The sequence below is a fragment of the Ceratotherium simum genome, chromosome 2 (genome assembly GCF_057802395.1).
Source record: "Ceratotherium simum simum isolate JZ-2026a chromosome 2, ASM5780239v1, whole genome shotgun sequence".
NCBI classification, from domain to species: domain Eukaryota; kingdom Metazoa; phylum Chordata; class Mammalia; order Perissodactyla; family Rhinocerotidae; genus Ceratotherium; species Ceratotherium simum.
Window position 1 is genome coordinate 3,889,973 of NC_141901.1, and position 20,229 is coordinate 3,910,201.

The 20,229-nt window shown below is 43.6% G+C and overlaps 1 protein-coding gene across 1 annotated transcript in view; it reads right to left on the reverse strand.

The window, feature by feature from the left end:
• LOC147917725 (myelin protein zero-like protein 1) overlaps positions 1–20,229 on the reverse strand; it is a 60,485-nt gene that overhangs the window by 14,046 nt on the left and 26,210 nt on the right. Inside the window, exons 2-3 of the mRNA XM_087437474.1 lie at positions 7,507–7,673; positions 801–1,014 (exon numbers count right to left, since the gene is read on the reverse strand). Of these exons, the coding sequence (XP_087293600.1) occupies positions 801–1,014; positions 7,507–7,673 (381 nt within the window). The remainder of the gene's footprint in view (positions 1–800; positions 1,015–7,506; positions 7,674–20,229) is intronic.

A 20,229-nucleotide genomic window follows, 5' to 3' on the forward strand; every position in this document is an offset into this window, starting at 1 on the left:
CTTAGTGGTTGAGTGCGCGGCTCCGCTGCAGGCGGCCCGGGTTCGGATCCCAGGCGCGCACCGACGCACTGCTTCTCCGGCCATGCTGAGGCCACGTCCCACATACAGCAACTAGAAGGATGTGCAACTATGACACACAACTATCTACTGGGGCTTTGGGGGAAAAATAAAAAAACAAATAAAATTAGAGTTCCAGTGGCCTGTGCTATGGATTTAAAAAAAAAAAAAAAAAAAGAATGAACTACAGAACTAAGCATTTCTACACACACAATCCCTCTCGATGCTCTAAAATCAAAGAAAAACTGGGGATGTGAATTTACCTCAATCTACCCTCCAACAAAGCAGACTTTGTCTCAAAATGAGACACCAGAACCTGCATTTCCTGCTTATTCTCACAAAAGGGAAGAAATAGCTGTACTGTTTGTGCAAATGTTAAAACTTTCTCCTGGAGAATATCGAAACACATTAGTCTCCTTCTTTCCCACTGCCCGCCTCCTCTAACCATACTGAATTTGGTCTTACTTTTAATTAACATCGAAAAATTAATGCTCCTGACATGAGATCAACAGGCTTCAGACAGCAGGTACATAAACGGAGAAATCGGCTGCTCTGGTTGGAATGAGCAGCAGCTCCCCGCCCCCCAGGCAGCTTTGGTAGAGCCACAGGTCCACGGAAACAGGGAGCATAACCGTGTGGCAAAACTCTCCTTTCAAACACACTGGAAACGTAACTCTTGTTCTCCGACTAAACACGAGACAAAGGGCACTGGGTCGTTACTGCAGAAATGCTCGAGGAAGTACCTTTCTCTACAACGTAGAGCCGAATGTGCCCCGGCTGGACAACAATGTCAGGAGGGTTTTTGACGTCACAGATATAGGTGCCGTTGTGTATAAACTGCATGTTTTCTATGTTGATTGATGCATCTTTCTTGTCCAGGTCTCCAGCCCAGCTGATTCTGTCCTTAAATGGTGGATAATTCCCAGGATACACTTGCCCGTGGGAGTAGTGGAAAAACTGCAATTAGAAAAAAAGAACACGTGAGCTATTCTCAGAGGCAGAAGTTCTAGACTGTGTGACAGCCATGCTGTGAAAAGTTCTTTTAAAAAAGACTTCATACAGAAAGAAATACGTCTCATTACAAATCTCAAGCGATGGGGCCTGAGCCGGACAGAGGTTTAGGAATCGGGGTTCGATCCTGTTTCAGTTGAAGAAATAAACACGTCTATCATCTCTCATCCTCTCAATCTCCCAGTGATGAAGTGATTACCACCCACGTTTTTATAACTAAGGAAATGGAGACCCAGAGAAGCCATCTGCCCGAGGTCACAACGGTAACAGGTGGTGGATCCAGAATCCAAGTCAACCATCTGACGCTTCAGAGCCAATGCTCTTGTGACGACACCGCGATTGAGCCAGTGAAGCCAAAGGTTTCCGTCTCAATTCACAAAGCGCACCATGAAGACACACCAACACGTGGAGAAAAAGAAGCCCACATAGCACAGATCATGGGTTTCATCACGGGATGATGGGTTTCTCCCTCTTATTGCTTTCTTATGGAAAATTCATGGGTATGTGAGAGGAACAAAACCCAGACAACCCAAAATGTTCTCGCCTGTCTTTGAAGGTTCAGCCTTTAGCCCCTTCCTCTTTCCGCTCTCACTCACCCCAGACCTGCCTTTAAGCAAAGGAACTCATTTCTCAAAGTAACTGTCAAACCCAGCACCCTGGTGGCAAGGCAAAGCCTAGTTGGCGGGATCTATCCTGACACTTGGCTTTGATCCAAGCAGCTCTGCTGGAGTCTTGATGTCTCTGTTCTTATTCACGGATGGGGTGAGAGTGGGCTTAGGGGTAGAAACCAGCATTTGTCAACCACTGAGGTCCACTGGCAATTCAAACAGAACATTTTTGGAACCCTCTGTGCACGTTGAAAACCCCTGTGCAAGCTCATCCATTCCTAGGATTTAATGACCATCTATATTTTCTTAACTCCCAACTTCTTTCTCCATCCATAGTGTCTCCTGAGCTCTAGACTCCTCACCCCACTGCTGGCTCACTGTACCACCCCGCTGCCCCTGCCCTCCCCGTTTGTCACTCTCTCCTGTAAACTTCATCTTCGACCTGTGTATCTCATCTTGACTGAGGGATACGTTCCAGTCTCCCAAACCAGAAATCCTGGCGTTATCCTTGATTCCTCTATCTTCGCCCCCATGCAATTAATCGCCCAATCCTGTCAATTCTGCCTCTTGCCTTCTCTCAGTGCTCTCTTCTCTCTCTTCAGTTCCCACTGATAATACCTGATTTTATACCCTCATCATCTTGGACTGTGGCCTCTCAATTGGTCTGTCTGACTCCAGCCTCAACCTCCTCTAATCCATCCTCCACAATGTCTAAATGATCATTGAAAAACAATAATAATAATAATAATAATTACCACTTATCAAATATATACCCTGCGCTTAATATAACTTAAATGCATGCTAAGAACCATGAAGGGTCTGAGATTTGATCCTCGCTGCAAGCTAAGTTCGTCTGCCACAGGTTTGCAGGTGCTGGCAGAAGACAGAAGACTCCTGTGAAGTCTTTGCTCCTACGAAGACTTGGAGACAAAGGACCTTATTCTTTACAACACAGCAAGCAGCATGTTTTTATCTGGGGCCATTGCTTCCCCACCACCCCCAGACCCCCTCAAATCCCACAGGGACAGTACGGAGGGGCTCAGGCAGAGGCTGTGCATGCAGAGGCTTTGCATCACAGCTGAGGAGTCCCAAGCTTAGGGGACCCAAATCCTTTGTAATGAGCAGGGAGCCTGTCTGACCTCTGCCCCACAGGGAGGTATTATCTTTACCATACTGGACAGTAAGCAAACTTGTTCTCTGCTCCAGGGGAGACACCATCTCTGTCTTCCAAGGCTAGTCACTGCACAAGAAAGGCAGCCAGCGCGTCTGTTTACAGGCTGTGCAGAATGTGAAACACCCATGGAAAACAATGCTCTGATGTTCGTAACCACTGTGTAAGGTGAGATGCACCTGCCAGATATTCCACAATGAGAAAAGTGAGGCTCAGAGGACTTTAGTGACCTGCTCAAGGTCACAGGTCTTAGAGAACGAATTCAAACCCAGCTCTGATTTCAAAGCTTGGGCTATTTCCATTATTTAATGCCTCTCATGTCTGATCGTATCTCACCTGCTCAAAACTCTATTCTCTATTCTTCACCAGGAAATAGACCATAAACTCTTAGCAAGCAAGTCCTTCTGTCACCTGGTCTCTGTCTTCCTTTCCCACCTCATCCACAAATACTCCCTGCCTTGCGTTTCTGAACCAGCAACGCAGACCCTCACCACGTCGTTTGCCACCGCTGTGTCTCCGCGCACACTGCTCCCTCAGTCGGTCTCCCTCATCAGCCTGGGTGCCCTTGGAGGCGGGGTCTGCGCTGTGTTCATCCCTGTGCTCCTCAGCACATCGCAGGAACTACGTCTGTCTGCTGAACTGAACTGATGAGTAATGCTTTGGTCAAACCGGCAAGAAACAGGGAAACGAAACAATGAGAAAATTCACGAAAAAGACCAGATCTCCTTATCGACCAATATTGATTGAGTGCAAGCCACCGCGCTACAGCCACGAGGGACCTCCAAGATGTGAGATAGGTCTCTCCCCTGAAAATGCTCACATTCAAGATGAAGAAGAGAAAAACGTCACAGTCAGGGACTCCACATCATAGGAGTGGCCCAGTTAATGTGGCAGTGAGTTTTAAGAAAAGCTAAAAAGGTCAAAAGAGGCCTTACGGGGGGTCAGAATGTGAAGACAGGGTACAACTTAAACGCCAAGAGTTCAGAAGTGGGAAAACAAAGCAGAAAGCATTTTTCACTAGACTGAAGGGGATCACATAAGAGAACAGAAGCAGGGCTGAAGTGCTAGGCTGGAACTGAAGTTTTTACGAGTTCTGCATTCTAGACAAGCCTTGTTAGCCACGGGAAACCATGAGGTCTCTGACAGGCGAGGTGAAAGAGCTATGGTAAGATCACGCGCCTGACGGAGCACAGGGCGGGACTGAGGATGGAAGACCAGAGGCGGAGGAGCAGCCGCGGGGTTACTGCCCCAGGCCAGGCACCGTGTTTCTCACACAGCAGGAGGGCGGACAAAAGCCAGAGGTGAACGAAGGAGGAAGAGCCGGCAAACATTCCTATTTCTCAGGGAGGGTATGAGGGGTGCAGGGAAGTAGCACACGGAATAGGGAAGGACAAAAAAACCCCACAAAACTCAAGGTTTTTTTTTGGTAAGGAAGACTGGCCCTGAGCTAACATCCATTGCCAATGTCCCTCTTTTTGCTTGAGGAAGATGAGCCTTGAGCTAACATTTGTGCCAACCTTCCTCTATTTTTTGCATGTGGATGCCGCCACAGCATGCCTTGTGAGCAGGGTATAGGTCCACACCCAGGATCCGAATCTGCAAACCCCGGGCTGCCAAAGTAGAGCACATGCACTTAACCACTACGCCACCATGCTGGCCCCTAAAACTCAAGATTTTAAAATTAGGTCCCTAGAAGAACACAACTACTCAAAAACGACTAGCAGAGAAGGGAAACAGAGGGGGAAAAGATGAGCTCCATTTTAGACACGCAGACTCTGCTCCCATGGACCTGAAAAGCCATCTGTGGTATGTCAGGCTTGAATTTTCCTGAAAATCTATAAAAGTCAAAAGCAGCTTGCTCATCTTATTAAATGTGTACCGACATTTGGGAGTTAAAGGATCCTGTAGCAATAACAGCATTCTGGAATTAACTGTAATCGGGTTGGTGGGTAAGTATAAACTGATTAGCTAAAAACATCAATCCGAAATACAGCATGTTTTTAATATTAAGTCTTCAGGTATGTACACCTGCCTCGACCCACACGACAAGAATGTGTTGAGCCTAAATGGAACCACTCTTTAAGAGAAAGTGATTACCTCTGGGCACCTCCTGATGCTGCTGCATTTTCTATGGACTAAACACCGGCCTCACACCTACTCTTACAGAAGACTCGAGTGGGCTGTCCTCACAAGGTTAGGTAGTGCTGTGGACCCTCCTGAGTAACTCATGTGTGCTGGTTTGCCTCACAGATGCGCGGTCTACACTGATGCCATGCTCACGTGAAGCAGCAGAATGCCTCTGACACCGTTTCCCCACAGCACCTGTGGGATGCCTGTTCTCACTCACTCCTGCACTTTGTCTTACACAGAATCACAGCCAGCTGGACCCCGTGAGGAAGTCACCTAAATTCACAATCCCTGACTTGACCTCACCCTTCCCTCCTTCTCAGGCACGACACCCGGGGGGCCTCCCTTTTTACAGATCCTGGGGGACACAGGTTCACTCAAGAATCTGGAAATCAGGTATATGTTCCAACCCAGCGCAACAGAGCTTTTCTCATGGAGACTTATTTCAACAGAAAACATACAGCTGCAATAATATCACATAGGAAAATGAAGCCACTTAGGCCAAACATATAGATGTTTTCATTCCAGGGGCCACAGTCACTTCCACACAAACTCCAAGTTTTCCCAAAGAAGACCCTCAGGAACTGCTGATCTATGGACAGTGGACGGTAGTCACTCTGTTTTTTCAGGAAAGGCAGCGAGGGTAAATTCTTAACACAAGGGCCCACAGCAAAACAGAAAAAAAGACACTTCCAAATTTTCACAGATAAGCAGCAGCTATGAGGTAATTTCCTCATAGCTACCCAGAGAGGGCTTCTTACAGAAACCCTACACCACACCTTCTCAGCAGGGGTGAGATCTCCCACAAGGGGGCAAACATTGGCTCTGGGGGCAGGGGAGGATGGGAAAAAAATCTTCCTCTTTTTATCTGTAAGGCACAGGTATACAGTAACATCTGTGGTACTAAAATTCCATGGAAGGCGGGCAGCAATGAGGAAAAAAAGTCTAAAACATGCTCCTTAGGAAGGTGATGATAAAAAAAAGATTGAGAAACATTGCTTTAAATAATCCCTAAAGCCTACAGACAGTAAGTATTATTAACAAACTTTCCGTCTGAGAGATAAGTAATATATAAGGGAAATAATATAGTAACTGGTGTTCAACAAAACAGGGATTGAACAATTCTGGCCTGTGTGGTGTGACCTTGACTCTGGGTCAGTTCCCACCTGCCCCCAATCTCCTTCCTCATAAACGTGTGGGGATTATGTGACACAGGCATGTGACGGACTCAGCACCTAGGCGACGATCAACAAACGGGACTCGTCATCATTCAAAAGAAGAATTTATCTAGATTAAAGAAAAATAACAGACTCGGTCCCTGCCAAGTACTCACGACAATGCACCAGTATTTACAGGGTGGTCAACACGCAGAGGGACAACAGCAACGTAGTGAACTGCGTGTATCAGCACCTCAGGAGTAGACATTGTCCTGAGCATTTAACTTGCATAATCCCACTTTATCCTCAAAACACCCCTACTGGGAAGTTCTACTGTCTCCACTTAACAGACAAGAATCAGGATAGTCAGTGCATGTTTAATCAGCACCTATTCGCTAACGAGCACTCATCCAGTTACTAACTAACCTTCCTCTCAACCCTCTGGCCCTGTATTTCTGTTCTGCACTCACATCACTCCGAAGTCATCGACACGCCATTCTTACTCCTAGTGACTCCCTGAGGGAGAGCAGAGATGGTGTTTTACACATTTTTGAAGACTCTCCATGCCCACTGCACAGTAAGCTCCCAATGAATACTGCCGAAGCAGGTAGACTGTCAGGTAAATCAAGGACCTTATAATTAAATCAGAAAGGAGTGTGTGTACATAGATATATATGAATACTTACAAGAAATACAAATAAAAATGGGGGAAATGAAAGCTGGAAAGATGCGGGATAAATCGTGATGAGAGTCAGCAAGGTTAGTTGGGGGCTGCTCTGTAGAAGAGAGAAATTCCAAATGGGAATTGATGGTGGGAGGAACTGGGGGATGGTGAGAGGAGAGTGGTATGCAAAGCCAGGGAAATAAGCTGCATTTAAGAGATGCTGAACTGATTTTTTCCTGGAGAGTCTGAAGCAAGAGAAGGGCCATGAAGGCTATTACAGATAACACACTCAGTCCTTTTGGAAGTGACCAGTCAGAAGCCTGGACCATTAATTACACTACACCGGTGGGAGTGCAAACTGGTGCAGCCACTATGGAAACAGTACAGAGACACCTCAAAAAATTAAGGATAGAACTACCATACGATCCAGCTATTCTACTGCTGGGTATTTATCTACAGAACATGAAAACACCAATGCATAAAGATACATGCATGCCTGTGTTCACTGCAGCGTTATTCACAATAGCCAAGACTTGGAAGCAACCTAAGCGCCCTCAAGGGATAAAGGATAAAGAAGATGTGGTATATATACACAATGGAATACTACTCAGCCATAAGAAATGATGAAATCTAGCCATTTGTGACAACATGGATGGACACTGAGGGTATTATGTGAGGCAGGACTAGCGGAGAGCAGTCAGGCTTTCCTACCGACACAGCGGTGTCGGTCCCCTCTGGCTGGAAGCTCCAGGAGACGGAGGTCAACGTGCCGGTTGTGTTAGTGGACTTGAACTTGCATGTCAGCTTCCCTTGTGTCCCATTTGCCACGAAGATTTCTTCTGGCGTGTAAACCTCCAAGGCCGATACGCCAGCAGTCACTGGAGAGAAAGGAACAAAAGAGAGCTTCAGGGTAGGATTTAACATGAATACCACGGTGCACGTTTATCAGACAAGACAACAAAGAAAAATACAAGAAAGTTACCAGAGATATACATTAATCCACTGCCATTGTGCACTATACATTGCTGGCAGAACATTCTGTAGCCGGGTACTGCCACTAACAGGATAAACTGCTCATGGTTGGGCATTTGCTTTTGTTTTGTTTTTTAGTAAGAAGATATTTTTACTAGTTCATCTATACCTAATATTTATGTTTTCTTTTTAATTAATAGACTTTATTTTTTAGAGTAGTTTTAGGTTTACAGAAACATTGAGCAGAAATTAGAGTTCCCACATAGTTCCTCATCCCTCCCCCATCCCCCAGTTCCCCTGTTATTAACATCTTGCATTAGTGTAGTGCATTTGTTACAATTGATGAGCCAAGACTGTTACATCGTTGTTAACTAAAGTGCATAGTTTACATTAGGCTTCACTCTGTGTTGGACATTCCATGGGTTTTGACAAATGTCTAAGGACATGTATCCACCATTACAGTAAAATACAGAATGGTTTCCCTGCTCTGAACATCCCTGTGCTTCACCTACTCATTCCTATCTTCCCTTCCCCTAAACCTCTGGTAACCACTGATCTTTTTACTGTTTCTGTATTTTTGCCTTTTCCAGAAAATTATATAGTTGGAACCATACAGTAAATATAGCTTCTTCAGATTGGCTTCTTTCACTTAGCAATATTCATTTAAAGTTTCTCCATGTCATTTCGTGGCATGATAGCTCATTTCTTTTTAGTGCTGAATAATACCCATTGTATGGATGTACCACAGTTTATCCATTCACCTACTGAAGGACATCTTGGTTGCTTCTCTGATGGTCTGTTTTTAATGATGTAGAGGCCATATTTTTACTTCTTTAAATAGTTCTCATATTCACCTGTCACATTTCAACTGATATCATATTGAACTCTTCTCATCTTCCATATTTAAAGCAATTAAAACTATTCTAGGTAAAATATTACCTCATTGTAAAGCCATGTTTAGGCGTAGCGGTTAAGTGCACGCTCCACTGCGGTGGCCCGGGTTCGGATCCCGGGAGCACACCGATGCACCGCTTGTCTGGCCATGCTGTGGCGGCATCCCATATAAAGTGGAGGAAGATGGGCATGGATGTTAGTCCAGGGCCAGTCTTCCTCAGCAAAAAGAGGAGGAGTGGCATGGATGTTAGCTCAGGGTTGATCTTCCTCACACACACAAAAAAAAATCCATGTTTATTATTTAACTGACCTTTTTCCTATAAACAATTTAAGGCAAAAAAAAAAAAAAAGGATAAATTATCTTGTTTTCGCTAGTGAAATCTTACCTACCATTAGATTTCAGTGTGCTAGATACATGTGTACTCAAGAAACAGCTGACCACACTGGTCGCATTTTCATTTACCCATCGAGTTTCTTCAGTTAGCCTAAGCCCAGGAAATAGTAGTTAAAATGTCTAGCACTTGGAATATAAAAATAGCTCTTTTTTCAAGATCTGTAATCAGAGGCAACTGCAGGAATTATTAAGGGTTGCTGCTAAAATAAAATAATCTTCACTCAAAAAGACACACTTTCATGGACTAAATGAAGGTTAGAAAGAAACTTATTTGGACTAAAATTGGAAACAATTAGAGTTAATACAGAAAAAATTTAAAACACATATCTTCAAAATAAGATATTTTTTAAAGAAATAGTTTGGGGAGAATCCACATCTGCAGTGTTCCAATTACTCTTAGAATGTAACAGACGAGCAGAATAAGGAAGGGTATTGTCACCCAAGACTGACGGTCATATTCAGAATTTTTTCTTCCTGAGGTCTTAACTATGACTCTAGGCCAAGGAGAACAAGAGTACTCCCCCATTCCTCCCAACCATCTTCCAAATGTTTATTCCCAGGACACAATGGGCACTTTTGGCTATTCTTTTAAATAAACTGACAGCCACAATGCATCAGATTTTTTCTGCTCAAGAGGGTGGATTATTATTATAGGGAACAATGGATTATTTTTTGTGGTTCAAACCTCAAATCAAGCCCTTCTTTCAAACAAGAAGCAAACAAAAGACGTTCCTTGCTGTTGCGGGTAGACAGAAAAGCAGCCCTGGGCACTTGAGTTCAAAATGAAGGACAGAGCACAAGACCGGACGGTGTGACCAGCTTATTCCAGGAACCAAGACTGGCTTGAAACCCTTACTTATTTGTGTGATTTTGACCAGTTTTCTCCAGAGTGATGGGCACTGCAAGAAAAGCCACAGTCTTTAACGTCAGTAAGTCAAGTTTCTCAAGGATTTTCTCCAACCAGACCCCTGCCACAAGGCCTGGTTGCAAGAACTGTTACCCTGAGATGTTATTTAAAGACAGAACTAGGCCAAGTGTCCAAGTTTACAATCACGGAATTTTAACCAAAAAGACTACCCAAATCCCTAAACGGCTTTTAGACAATCTAGTCAAGACAGATTTAATTTAATTACACCAAAACTGGTTAATAAACTGCCTTTATTATAAATAAATATGATAAAAATGGCTTTTTTTAAAAAAACAACAAACTGTCACAATTTTGCTAATTTAAACAGGTAGCTTTTAGAGCCAGGAATATGAATTCCAACTCTAGCCAATCAGCTAGTTCCAGAAAAATAAAATGACTCCATATGTAGCTAGTTAACTTTCTCTTATCCCTGGCTCTCTTTCTCTCCAACACTACTCTTGTCATAATTCTGGGAGATTCCATTAGTCATAAGACAAACCTTCTAAAACCCTGGTCTCTCTGTTTATCTTCTCTTCTTCCATAACCTTATCCTCAGGCCCACCCCAGCCACTCATTCCCATGGTCACACCCTAGACCACGGCTTCTAAACCTTGGCATATCGACAATTGGGCCAGATTATTCTTTGCTGTGGGCTCTCCCGTGCACTGTGGGATGTTTAGCAGCATCCCCGACCTCTACTTGATGGCAGTAGCATCTTCTCCCCTTTCAGTAGCGACAATCAAAAGTGTTTCTAGACATTGCAAATGTCCCCTCCGAGGCAAACCGCTCATGACTGAGAGCCACTGCTCTAGACCCTACCATCAATACCTGCACCCCTCCACGATCTCCATTTCAGGCTGCTCGACTCTCTGACTGACCAACTCCTATCTTTCCAGAGCATGTCCTCCAATACCCTGACTTCACATATCCTTCAGCCACATCAGAACCTAAAATCCATCAATCCTCCAGTCTTTTTACCACCTCATCCCCCTTATGTCTTCATTTGTCCTACTCAGATTAGATCCAGGGTGCATCATTACACTCACCTCCTGGCATGCACCATCAGCCCCCTTGCCTCTCTCTCCCTTCAGTGCATTCACCTGGCTAAACCTCAACCCTAGTTAAATCCAATTCTCTCCCCACTCTGCATCCCTACCACGGCGGCTGACCATAGATGGAGAAAAGCACACATCCCACTGACCTGAGTTTCACCCTAAATTATGGCTGCTAACTTCAAAGGGGACTCTTACGGCTGCCCAGCAATCCTTCCACATGGCCTTACTCCATCTACTCTCCACTCTCCTAGACGACTATTCTATACTTTCCTCTTTCACCTCAACTCTCCACCACGTCCTGCTTCTCACTCTCAGCTGACTGTGCTTCCTGTTTCACTGAGAAAACAGAAGCAATCAGAGAGAACTTCCCTGTGTCCCACACCACACCCTACCCACCTCCTGCATCTGTGCCCATATGGCCTGCCTTCCTCCACTAAGACGTAGGAAATGGCTGCACTCCTCTCCAAAGCCAACTCCTCCACTGTGCACTGGATCTCGTCTCCTCTTGCCTACCTAGGGACACTGATTCAGCAATTCTCCTGCTTTCTCCTGATTTTTTCACTCCCTACTGAGTTACTGCTATCAGCCATATAAAAACACATATTTATATTATATCCCAGCTTCAAGGGAAAACAATCTTGACCCTGCATCTCCCCACAGCTATGATCCCTTTGCCCTCCTCTAATTTACAAGTCTTAAAAGAACTGTCTATACTCTGTCCAATTTCTCTCCTCCCATTTTCTCTTGAATAAACCCAATTCAGGCTTTCATCTCCAGTACTCTACTAAAATTGTTCTTGTTTAGGGACCCAATGACCTCCATGTGGGTAAATCAACAATTAATTCTCAAATCTCATCTTACTGATTTACCTGCAACACTTGACAAAGTTGATCATTCCCTCCTTGGAACAACTGTTTTTTTCAGTTTAGCTTCTGAAACATCACTTCCTCTTGGTTCAGTTGTTATCTCATTGCCTGCTCCTTTTCTAGTTCTTCTGACCTTATCTTTTAGAAAGTCCCAGATCATTCCACTGATGTCTTATCTATTTATTCTCTTGGTGACTACATCTAGTTTCAAGGCTTTAAACACCTCCTAAATGCAAATGACCCCTGTATATAAAGGTCTATTCAACAACTTCACTTGGATTTAACTGGCATCTCAAATTTAATATGTCCAAATTGAACTCCTAATTCCCATCCCCAAACCTCCATGGTCTTCTCATTTCAGTAAATGGCAACTCTACCCTTCGAGTGGCTGAGGCCAAAATCCTGGAATCCTTCGGGACACTTCTCTTTCTCACAACTTCCCGCCATGCCATTGCAAAACATGTTGTCCCTACTTAGAAACGTATCTTAAAATTGACCTCTCCCGCCACTTTCAGTGCTACCGTCTTGGTCCAAGCCCCCACCATCTTTCACCCGGGTTGTTTCTGTGGCTTCCTCAGCTGGCGTCTCTGCTTCCACCCTCACCCACTTAGCTGCAGCCAATCCCCGGAGAGGCCAGAGAGATCTTGTTAAAATGTAAATCAGATCTTATCATTCCTCTGCTCAAAACCCTCCAAGGCTTCCCCATGTCAGCCAAGACCAGGTCAAACTCCTCACAGTGGCTTACAAAGCCCAACATGAGCTAACTCCTGGCCACCTCTTAGACCTCATCTCCTACTCTTCCCCCCTCAAAAATGCTCCAGCAGCCACCCTAGTCATCTTGATGCACCTCTGTCTGTGATGAGTGCCCCAATGTATAGAGAAGGCTAAGGACAGAGTGACTGGAGATATTCCAGGAAATCCTGATGCCATGAGGGAGAAGGGAAGAGCCACCAACTGTGTGAGATGCTGAGAGTCAGGTGCCCTGCACACGTGATCTCGGGAGAAGTTTCAATGGATACCCTTGCTTAAAGCTGCCCGTGGTCGGATGCCCATACTAGGATCCCAGAGGACTTTCACCAGGCACAGGACAGCAGTTTCTGACCAGCTGCGATGGGCACGAATGAATGGCATCTTGTTAGAAAGTTCCTCCTGTGTGGGCAGAGAGAAACTAAAACATAGGTCTCCCTCTCAGACCACATTCCACGCAGCCCAACAAGAGATGAGTTCACTGTTTCTTAAACAATTGGGAATGGTTTCTTTGTCCAGTCTTTATTTTAAGTGACTAGGAGTATAATGGAAATACATAGTAAAATTATTGTGGAATTCAGATGGCTCGTCTTCAGAGTCATAAAAGAGAGATTTTAGGGGCTAGTTAAAATGGCTAACAACACAAATGTAAAGAACACTGAGATGCAGAGAAGCCATTGTTCTAATCTACATCATTCCCTGTCACTGCAGACTGGAATCCCAGCTTGAATAAGATACTAAATAGGTTTCTGTTAGGCCTAAGATTTACAGTTACGGTATAGCAGCAAAAATCGCTGTGAAAAGTATTAAGGCTTTAGTCCAAAACCTCATAGATGGGGGAAAAACGTCTCCTGTTGAATCCTGGAAAAACCGATTGCCTCAGGAATCAAAACACAGAAATGAAATGAAATAAAAATATTAAGTGATATACAAATGTTTTTATATCCTGCCAACTTTGGTTTCTGAGTTACATATTAACTTACACATGAACTTCAAAATGGTAACAGGATCTGTGCTTACTTTCTTCCTGGGGAAGGAATCTTGCTAAGTTACACTAGAGCTCAAAGGGCAAGAAAGCAAACAAGCAAAAACAACTCTTCTCGTAGGAGATCAATTCAAATGAAAAAAGCCTGAAAAATCACTTGACAAGTAATCAAAACGTTTGTGGAATCAACTCACCAGGGGTCATTTCTATAGTAGTCAAATATGATATCCAAAACTTGATATTCTTTTATTTTGGATGGAGACCAGAACAGTTTAAGAAGGAAACAAAGCAAATATAGAATACAAAACAACATCCATCACAACTACAAAGAAAAAAGCAAATTCAAGAATGGTTGCCCCAGACCATTTCCCAACGTGATCTATTTCAATATTTTGAATTATTGAAGTAATATAATGTCAAGAATGGCTCCCAACTAACATGTCAAGATATTTTACTCCAAGTAAATTCAGACTCTTCTACCATAAAATCATTTGACATACACTGGGTTAGCGTGTAGCATTATTACTAATGAATAAACACTTTCATGGATCTTGCAATGGTCAGTGGTTGAAGCAATTCCTTGTCGTGTTGCTGCTAGTCCATCTGTAGTATCCTGGTTTGTGAAAACCTATACTTTTAACAAAGCCTGTTAAAGTTTTCCTTAAAATTGGAAGAAGGCTTTTGTTTCAAAAAATTTTTGAAGCACTTTGATGTTACTAGTGTATTCTCCTGCTTAAAGAGTACAATCAAGCAATTTATTTAAACAGCTTTCCAGCCTCTTGTTTGCTGTTGGTACACAGTGAAAGTCTGATATTATAATATCTCAACACAAGCAGAAATATGACCTTTTAAAACATACTAAAAGAGAGGAACGAGTTCAGAACACTGAACTCAAGATTCAGACTCGTGGGTATGAATGGAAGAGGGTGGAGGGCGCAGGAGGAAAAAGGCACACGTTGGTAATATTTAGTTTCCTAGGCTAGGGAGTGAGGGTAGGGGAGCTCATTTTAATGTTTATTCTGTAAACTGTACACACACAAACACACTCTTTTGTATATATTTTTTCATAATAAAAACTGTTGTTTTAAAGAGAGAAAGGAAGACATCAGTAAGGTGATAAGAGATTTACTCCTTTAATTCCAGAAAGCTCCAGTGGAAGCATTCAGCACACGATTTCCCTCAGTGTCCACTGTGACTCCTGTAGTCAGGCTGGAAAAAGTAAAGCCAACTGATGATGGTGTCAGGGGGAACAATGCAGGTGTCGGCCGGGGGCCTCACAGCCCTCCGCAGAACAGGGCCCCTCTGCAGCTGAAGTGGGCTTCGCTCCCAGGAATCAGGGTTGTTTTGGAGCTCCCTCAGCTGGATGGCACAAAGGAAGGGGAGGCTATAAAATATACTCTATTCAATGAGCCCTAAATACCAATAAATTAAGCTTTTCATTGGTCAGGAACACACTCCTCTACACTCTTTGTCTGAAGTTATGCTTCAGGCCTCAATCTAAAAGTGACGTCCTCCCAGCATTTGCCCCAAACTCCCCACCCCGTGCCCCCAAACATCCTGTCCTTCCGTTGTCCAGGCACTTCTCACACTCCACCGGAATGACCAGGACAGGCCAGGGACTGCGTCCACCTCGTTCACCCTCATATTCTCATTACCTCACAAATGCCTGCCTTTCGTCAACGGGTTCAACAAACATTTGTTTGCAAGTTGGAAAAAAATGAAAGAAAGAAAGGAGAGAAGAATAAAACATACCAAACTAAACTCAGACAAGCTCAGCCATAAAATTATACTTGCTTCACAACGCATGGCTTCAGCATAATGCCCAAGCAAGGAGCGTCTGCAGAGACTGCGCAGGGTCAGGTTTGAATGCTGACAGAATCTTGCCGGAGGCCTAGACAGGTTTCCTCCAGGAGTCGGCTTCCTACTTAGATGAGAGAATCCCAAAAGAGTCTCATCTTTTGAAATGTTCAATAAAAAAAATCTGTGCACTTTTACTAACACACAGGATTACCAAATTCCTCTCAGAGTCCATTCCTTCCACTCATGGTCGACGTCCAGCTGGCCACATCTCTATCCTTAACCTTTTTTTTTGCACCAACAAAGATCTTTCTGTTTCTCACATGAGAGATATTCCAAAGGTCCTGAATCAGACCAGTCATTGAACTGATCACTTGACTCCTTGAAGCCCTGGCATTTCTTCTGTGCCCTCCACTGTGTATGATGTACTGTTCATCTTTCTTTCCTGTACTGCTTTCCTTTTTTCAATCAACCATTCATTCTTTCAAACTAGGCTGCATTTGCCTTTAAGGGACTGACAGTCCTGTGGAGACAGACAAACACCCACAGTGCAGCGGCAGAGGCCGGGTGCCTGGCCCCGGGGCTGCACGGGGTGCGGGGCAGAGGCTTCACACGGGGCAGGGCTGCCATTGACAGCCTGTCTCCACACAGCTGAGCGGTCCACACAGATGCCACCGCTGTAAGTCACCTTGAATCGTGTCATCTGCATCAAGTGTCCAAATAGCTCTCAATTCTTAGCAAGCAGAGGAAAATAAGACACTTTTGGGAAGAAATCAGATCTTTTTACTTCTGACAGATCAGAGTGGACTAAAATGCTTAGCCTAAGGAACATATTGAAAGCTCTGGGGCGTGCATATCTGACAGATAACAGAATAACAGTCACATATTCTGTACTTCCCAGGTGCTGAAATGGCATATTAAAATTCCTATTCAAGCAAAAGACCACTGTCCCTTAAATCTATCTTTCCAAGCTCTCAACTCTTATCAGAAGGTCTACAGTATGTCAGAAGATATTTGAGCCAAAATTTAAGGCATACCAGAAAAGGCCAACAGAAAATATTAGAGCAAGAACAGAACAAGAGATTGGAAAGGCCAGGCCTACGGATGACGGCAAGAGGGGTATTCCTCGCCTCCAAAATAGAGCAAAAAGGAAGCGAGCAATGGAAAAACCACCACTTACTGAGTGCTTACTATCGGTTAAGCATTATCAAACGGTGGTACGGTTATTATTTTCAACAGCACTGTTGGGTATTATCTATTGGATAGAAGTTAAGAGAGGCTAAGGAACTTGCCCAGGTCACTTATCCAGCAAACGTAGAGCCAAAAGTTGAATCCAGGACCTTCTGACTCCAAAGCCCAGCACTTGCACTATGCTGATCATCAAGCTTTAACAGAATTCCCTATTCAAACAAAACCTTATGGGGAACCTGGTGTATAAAGGACATAGAGGCAGTTTTCACAGACAAGTCAGATGAGAAGTACTCAAAACTTACAATTAGTATTGTAGTCCCCAAACTACAATACAGCATGATGGTTCTCAACCTTGGCTGCACATGAGAATCATCTAGAAAGCTTTAAAAATTACTTATGCCTACTGAAACTATTGAAAATATTCTGTATGATACTGTAATGATGGATACATGTCATTATACATTTGTCCAAACCCACAGAATGTATAATACTAAGACTGACCATAATATACATGTTGGATTTGTGGTGATAAAGACGTGTCAATATAGGTTCATCAATTGTATCAAATGTATCACCCTGGGGGATGTTGATGATGGAAGAGAATATACATGTGTGGGGGCAGGGGGAATATGGGTATAGGACCTTTCTCTCAATTTTGCTGTGAATTTTAAGCTGTTCTAAAAAATAAAGTCTATTAAAAACAAATACTGATGCCTGGGTGCCACCCCTACTCCCAGGGATTCTGATTTAATTGGTATGGGGTGTAGCCTGGCCAGCAGGATTATTAAAAGGCCCTCAGGTGATTCTAAACTTGTAACCACCATCCAGCAGACCAGTGAGATGATGATACTATAACAAAATAAGACCATGCCTGAAGCAGATGAGCCAAGCCTTCCCTGGCATTTGACTGAGTGTAGATATAGGTATGTTCACTTGTAAAATATTAGTGTACATGCGTGAACCTGAACTTCGCAAAGGGCTAGGGCAGTGCTACTACGTTCTTAATCAATCACACACTTACAAGTTTAAATGTATATACAGAAACTACAAAAATCTGCTTTATTCTGAAGAATGCACTGGCTGCCCGAGTTAACATGAGAGTGGTCTCCAAACTCCCCAAATTATGTATACAACTTCCTGTCTGTGCTTGTTGTTCTTTATTATTATTTTAACGGTTAAAAGTACACTTTAGAAACAAAGGAAATGTACATCAAACATTTGGAAGTTCTAAAACTGTCAGAATCCCCTAGGAATCTATTGGAGAGAGCTTGAAAACCACTGCTCTGCTTGGGTTTTGAGAAGTTCAGATTTACTACAGGGATGTAAAACCAGGTCTGCCGCCACAGCAGCCTGAAGCTGGACAAACAGACTAACCACACTTTAACCACACGGGGGAAGTGACCTGAATGAGGGAGGAAATACTTCACCCTCCTAGAGCTATAGGTACTCTCAAAGCCGTGTCTACTGTAGGCAGGTTCTTAATTAAATTTGTCCACGCCAATTTCTTATTTAAAACCCAGTTTAAAAGCTCCCTGATTGCGTCACGAAGCTCAGTCCTCAGCGTGGCACGCTAGACTTTTCAAAGTAACAGCCCCCTTCTCCTGCTTTTACATCTGGCGAGGGCTATCGCTGGTGAGCTGGTATTGGCTTGCTCTCACTTCCCCCAACATGCCACGCAGATGGCATACCTCTGGGCACATGACGTGCGTGTTCACTCGGCCTGGAATGAGGCCCACTTCTGAATTCCCACAGAATCTCAAGACTCTACCTAAACATGACTTCGGTAAAACCCTCCCTGATCCGACCACTTCTTCTGCCCCTCTACTCAATATTTATTGTATGCCTCCCTATGGCAGCAGAATACTGAAGCCACAGCTTCAAGTGAGAAGCAAAATCGTTTTGGAACTGGTCCTGCAATTATCTCGAGCTCCTTTGTTCGGCTCAGGTCTCCTTGGGGCGTGGAACTACGTCTTATTTCGGCTTTGTGTGCCCAACACATGGGATACTTCCTGGAGGTCAAAAAGCCCTCAAACAACATTTAAGGAGTAAACAGACTGATAACAGCTGAATTTTTAGGATTCCTAATGTGAGGTTATGGTTAATGAAATGTATAAGCACCTTTCTTTTTTCTAAAATAAATTAAAGAAACCAACTTGCCCTTAAATGGTTGCCTAACCCCAGCCAACGTCTTTCTGGGCTTTTAGAAAAACCTGGGAAAAGAGTCCAGATTAATCAGCAACAATTTAATCACTGCCAGAAAGAGTTCAAGTGTAACTGCTCACCCTCAGACATGAAGTAAAATATGAGAGAGCAATGGAAACGTCTGCCCGCATCCTGCTGAGATGCAGGCTTTGTTAGAATAATACAAAAAGCAAAAAAGATAATAACAACAAACAACTCAATTATTGAATAGCAAATAAGTGCTAGGTTGTGTAGGGGGTGCAGTCGATACATGAACATACACACACACACACACACACACACAAGAATGTATACAACAAACAGTGGGCGCCTACAGTGTGCAGGGTCTGGACACACTGCAGGACATGGGAAAACGGCCCTCCACACAGGGATGACGCGCTACCTGGTCTGTATTTTAGTTATTGTTTATACCACCTTATCTTCCCTAAAAATGTTCCTACTAAAGCATCTCCCTAAAGTGGCCAATAGTCCATACGAAGTTAATTAAAGTTGAAGTTTGAAAAATGAAGAGGTCAGGAGTGTTTTATGCGAAATGCACTTAAATTTTATTTGGAATGTTGAGAAGAATCAAGATAGACAGGAAGGGCATTTTGCAGAGATACAAAAACAGGAGATGATGTTTACAAATGAATTATGTAGATTAGTTCGGCTGCAGTAGAAGAAAGCTTTCAAGTTGAAAAGGTAGTCTGAGAAGGTGGAATCTGATCTTGTGGAAAGCGAGCATCACTGAGTATCTGTAAGCAAGGTGATACAGTAAAAGTGGACTTGTTGTTTGGGCCAGCCCGGTGGCACGAGCAGTTAAGTGCGTGCGCTCTGCTGCGGTGGCCCAGGGTTCGCCGGTTCGGATCCCGGGCGCACCGACACACTGCTTGGCAAGCCATGCTGTGGCGGCGTCCCATATAAAGTGGAGGAAGATGGGCATGGATGTTAGCCCAGGGCCAGTCTTCCTCAGCAAAAAGAGGAGGATTGGCAGATGTTAGCTCAGGGCTGATCCTCCTCACAAGAAAAAAAAAAAAACACAAAAAATGGACTTGCTGGCGGAGATGTGAAGAAACACAGAAAAATGAGAGAAAGAAGAGGCATTTAGAAGATTCTTTTTCCCCAAAGGATTTTTGTTTGTTTCATTCTGCCCCAACACTGGATAAAATAGAAAAACCTCCAGGAATGACTCCTCCCTAAATCTTCCAAAAGCAACAAAACCATTAACAAACCAAATTATTTTTACATTTATAAGCCTATAAATTGACTTTAGATATGTAAGGGATATTTTTAAAAACTAAGTACTGTATATATCTAATTTCTTTGAAATAATTAATAACAAGGAATTCTACATGATTATATTTGTCAGATGCCTGTCACAAGCTCCTTGAAGCTATTTTTTACTATTTTGATGGAAATCTTGCTAAAATGTATTATTTTTCTTC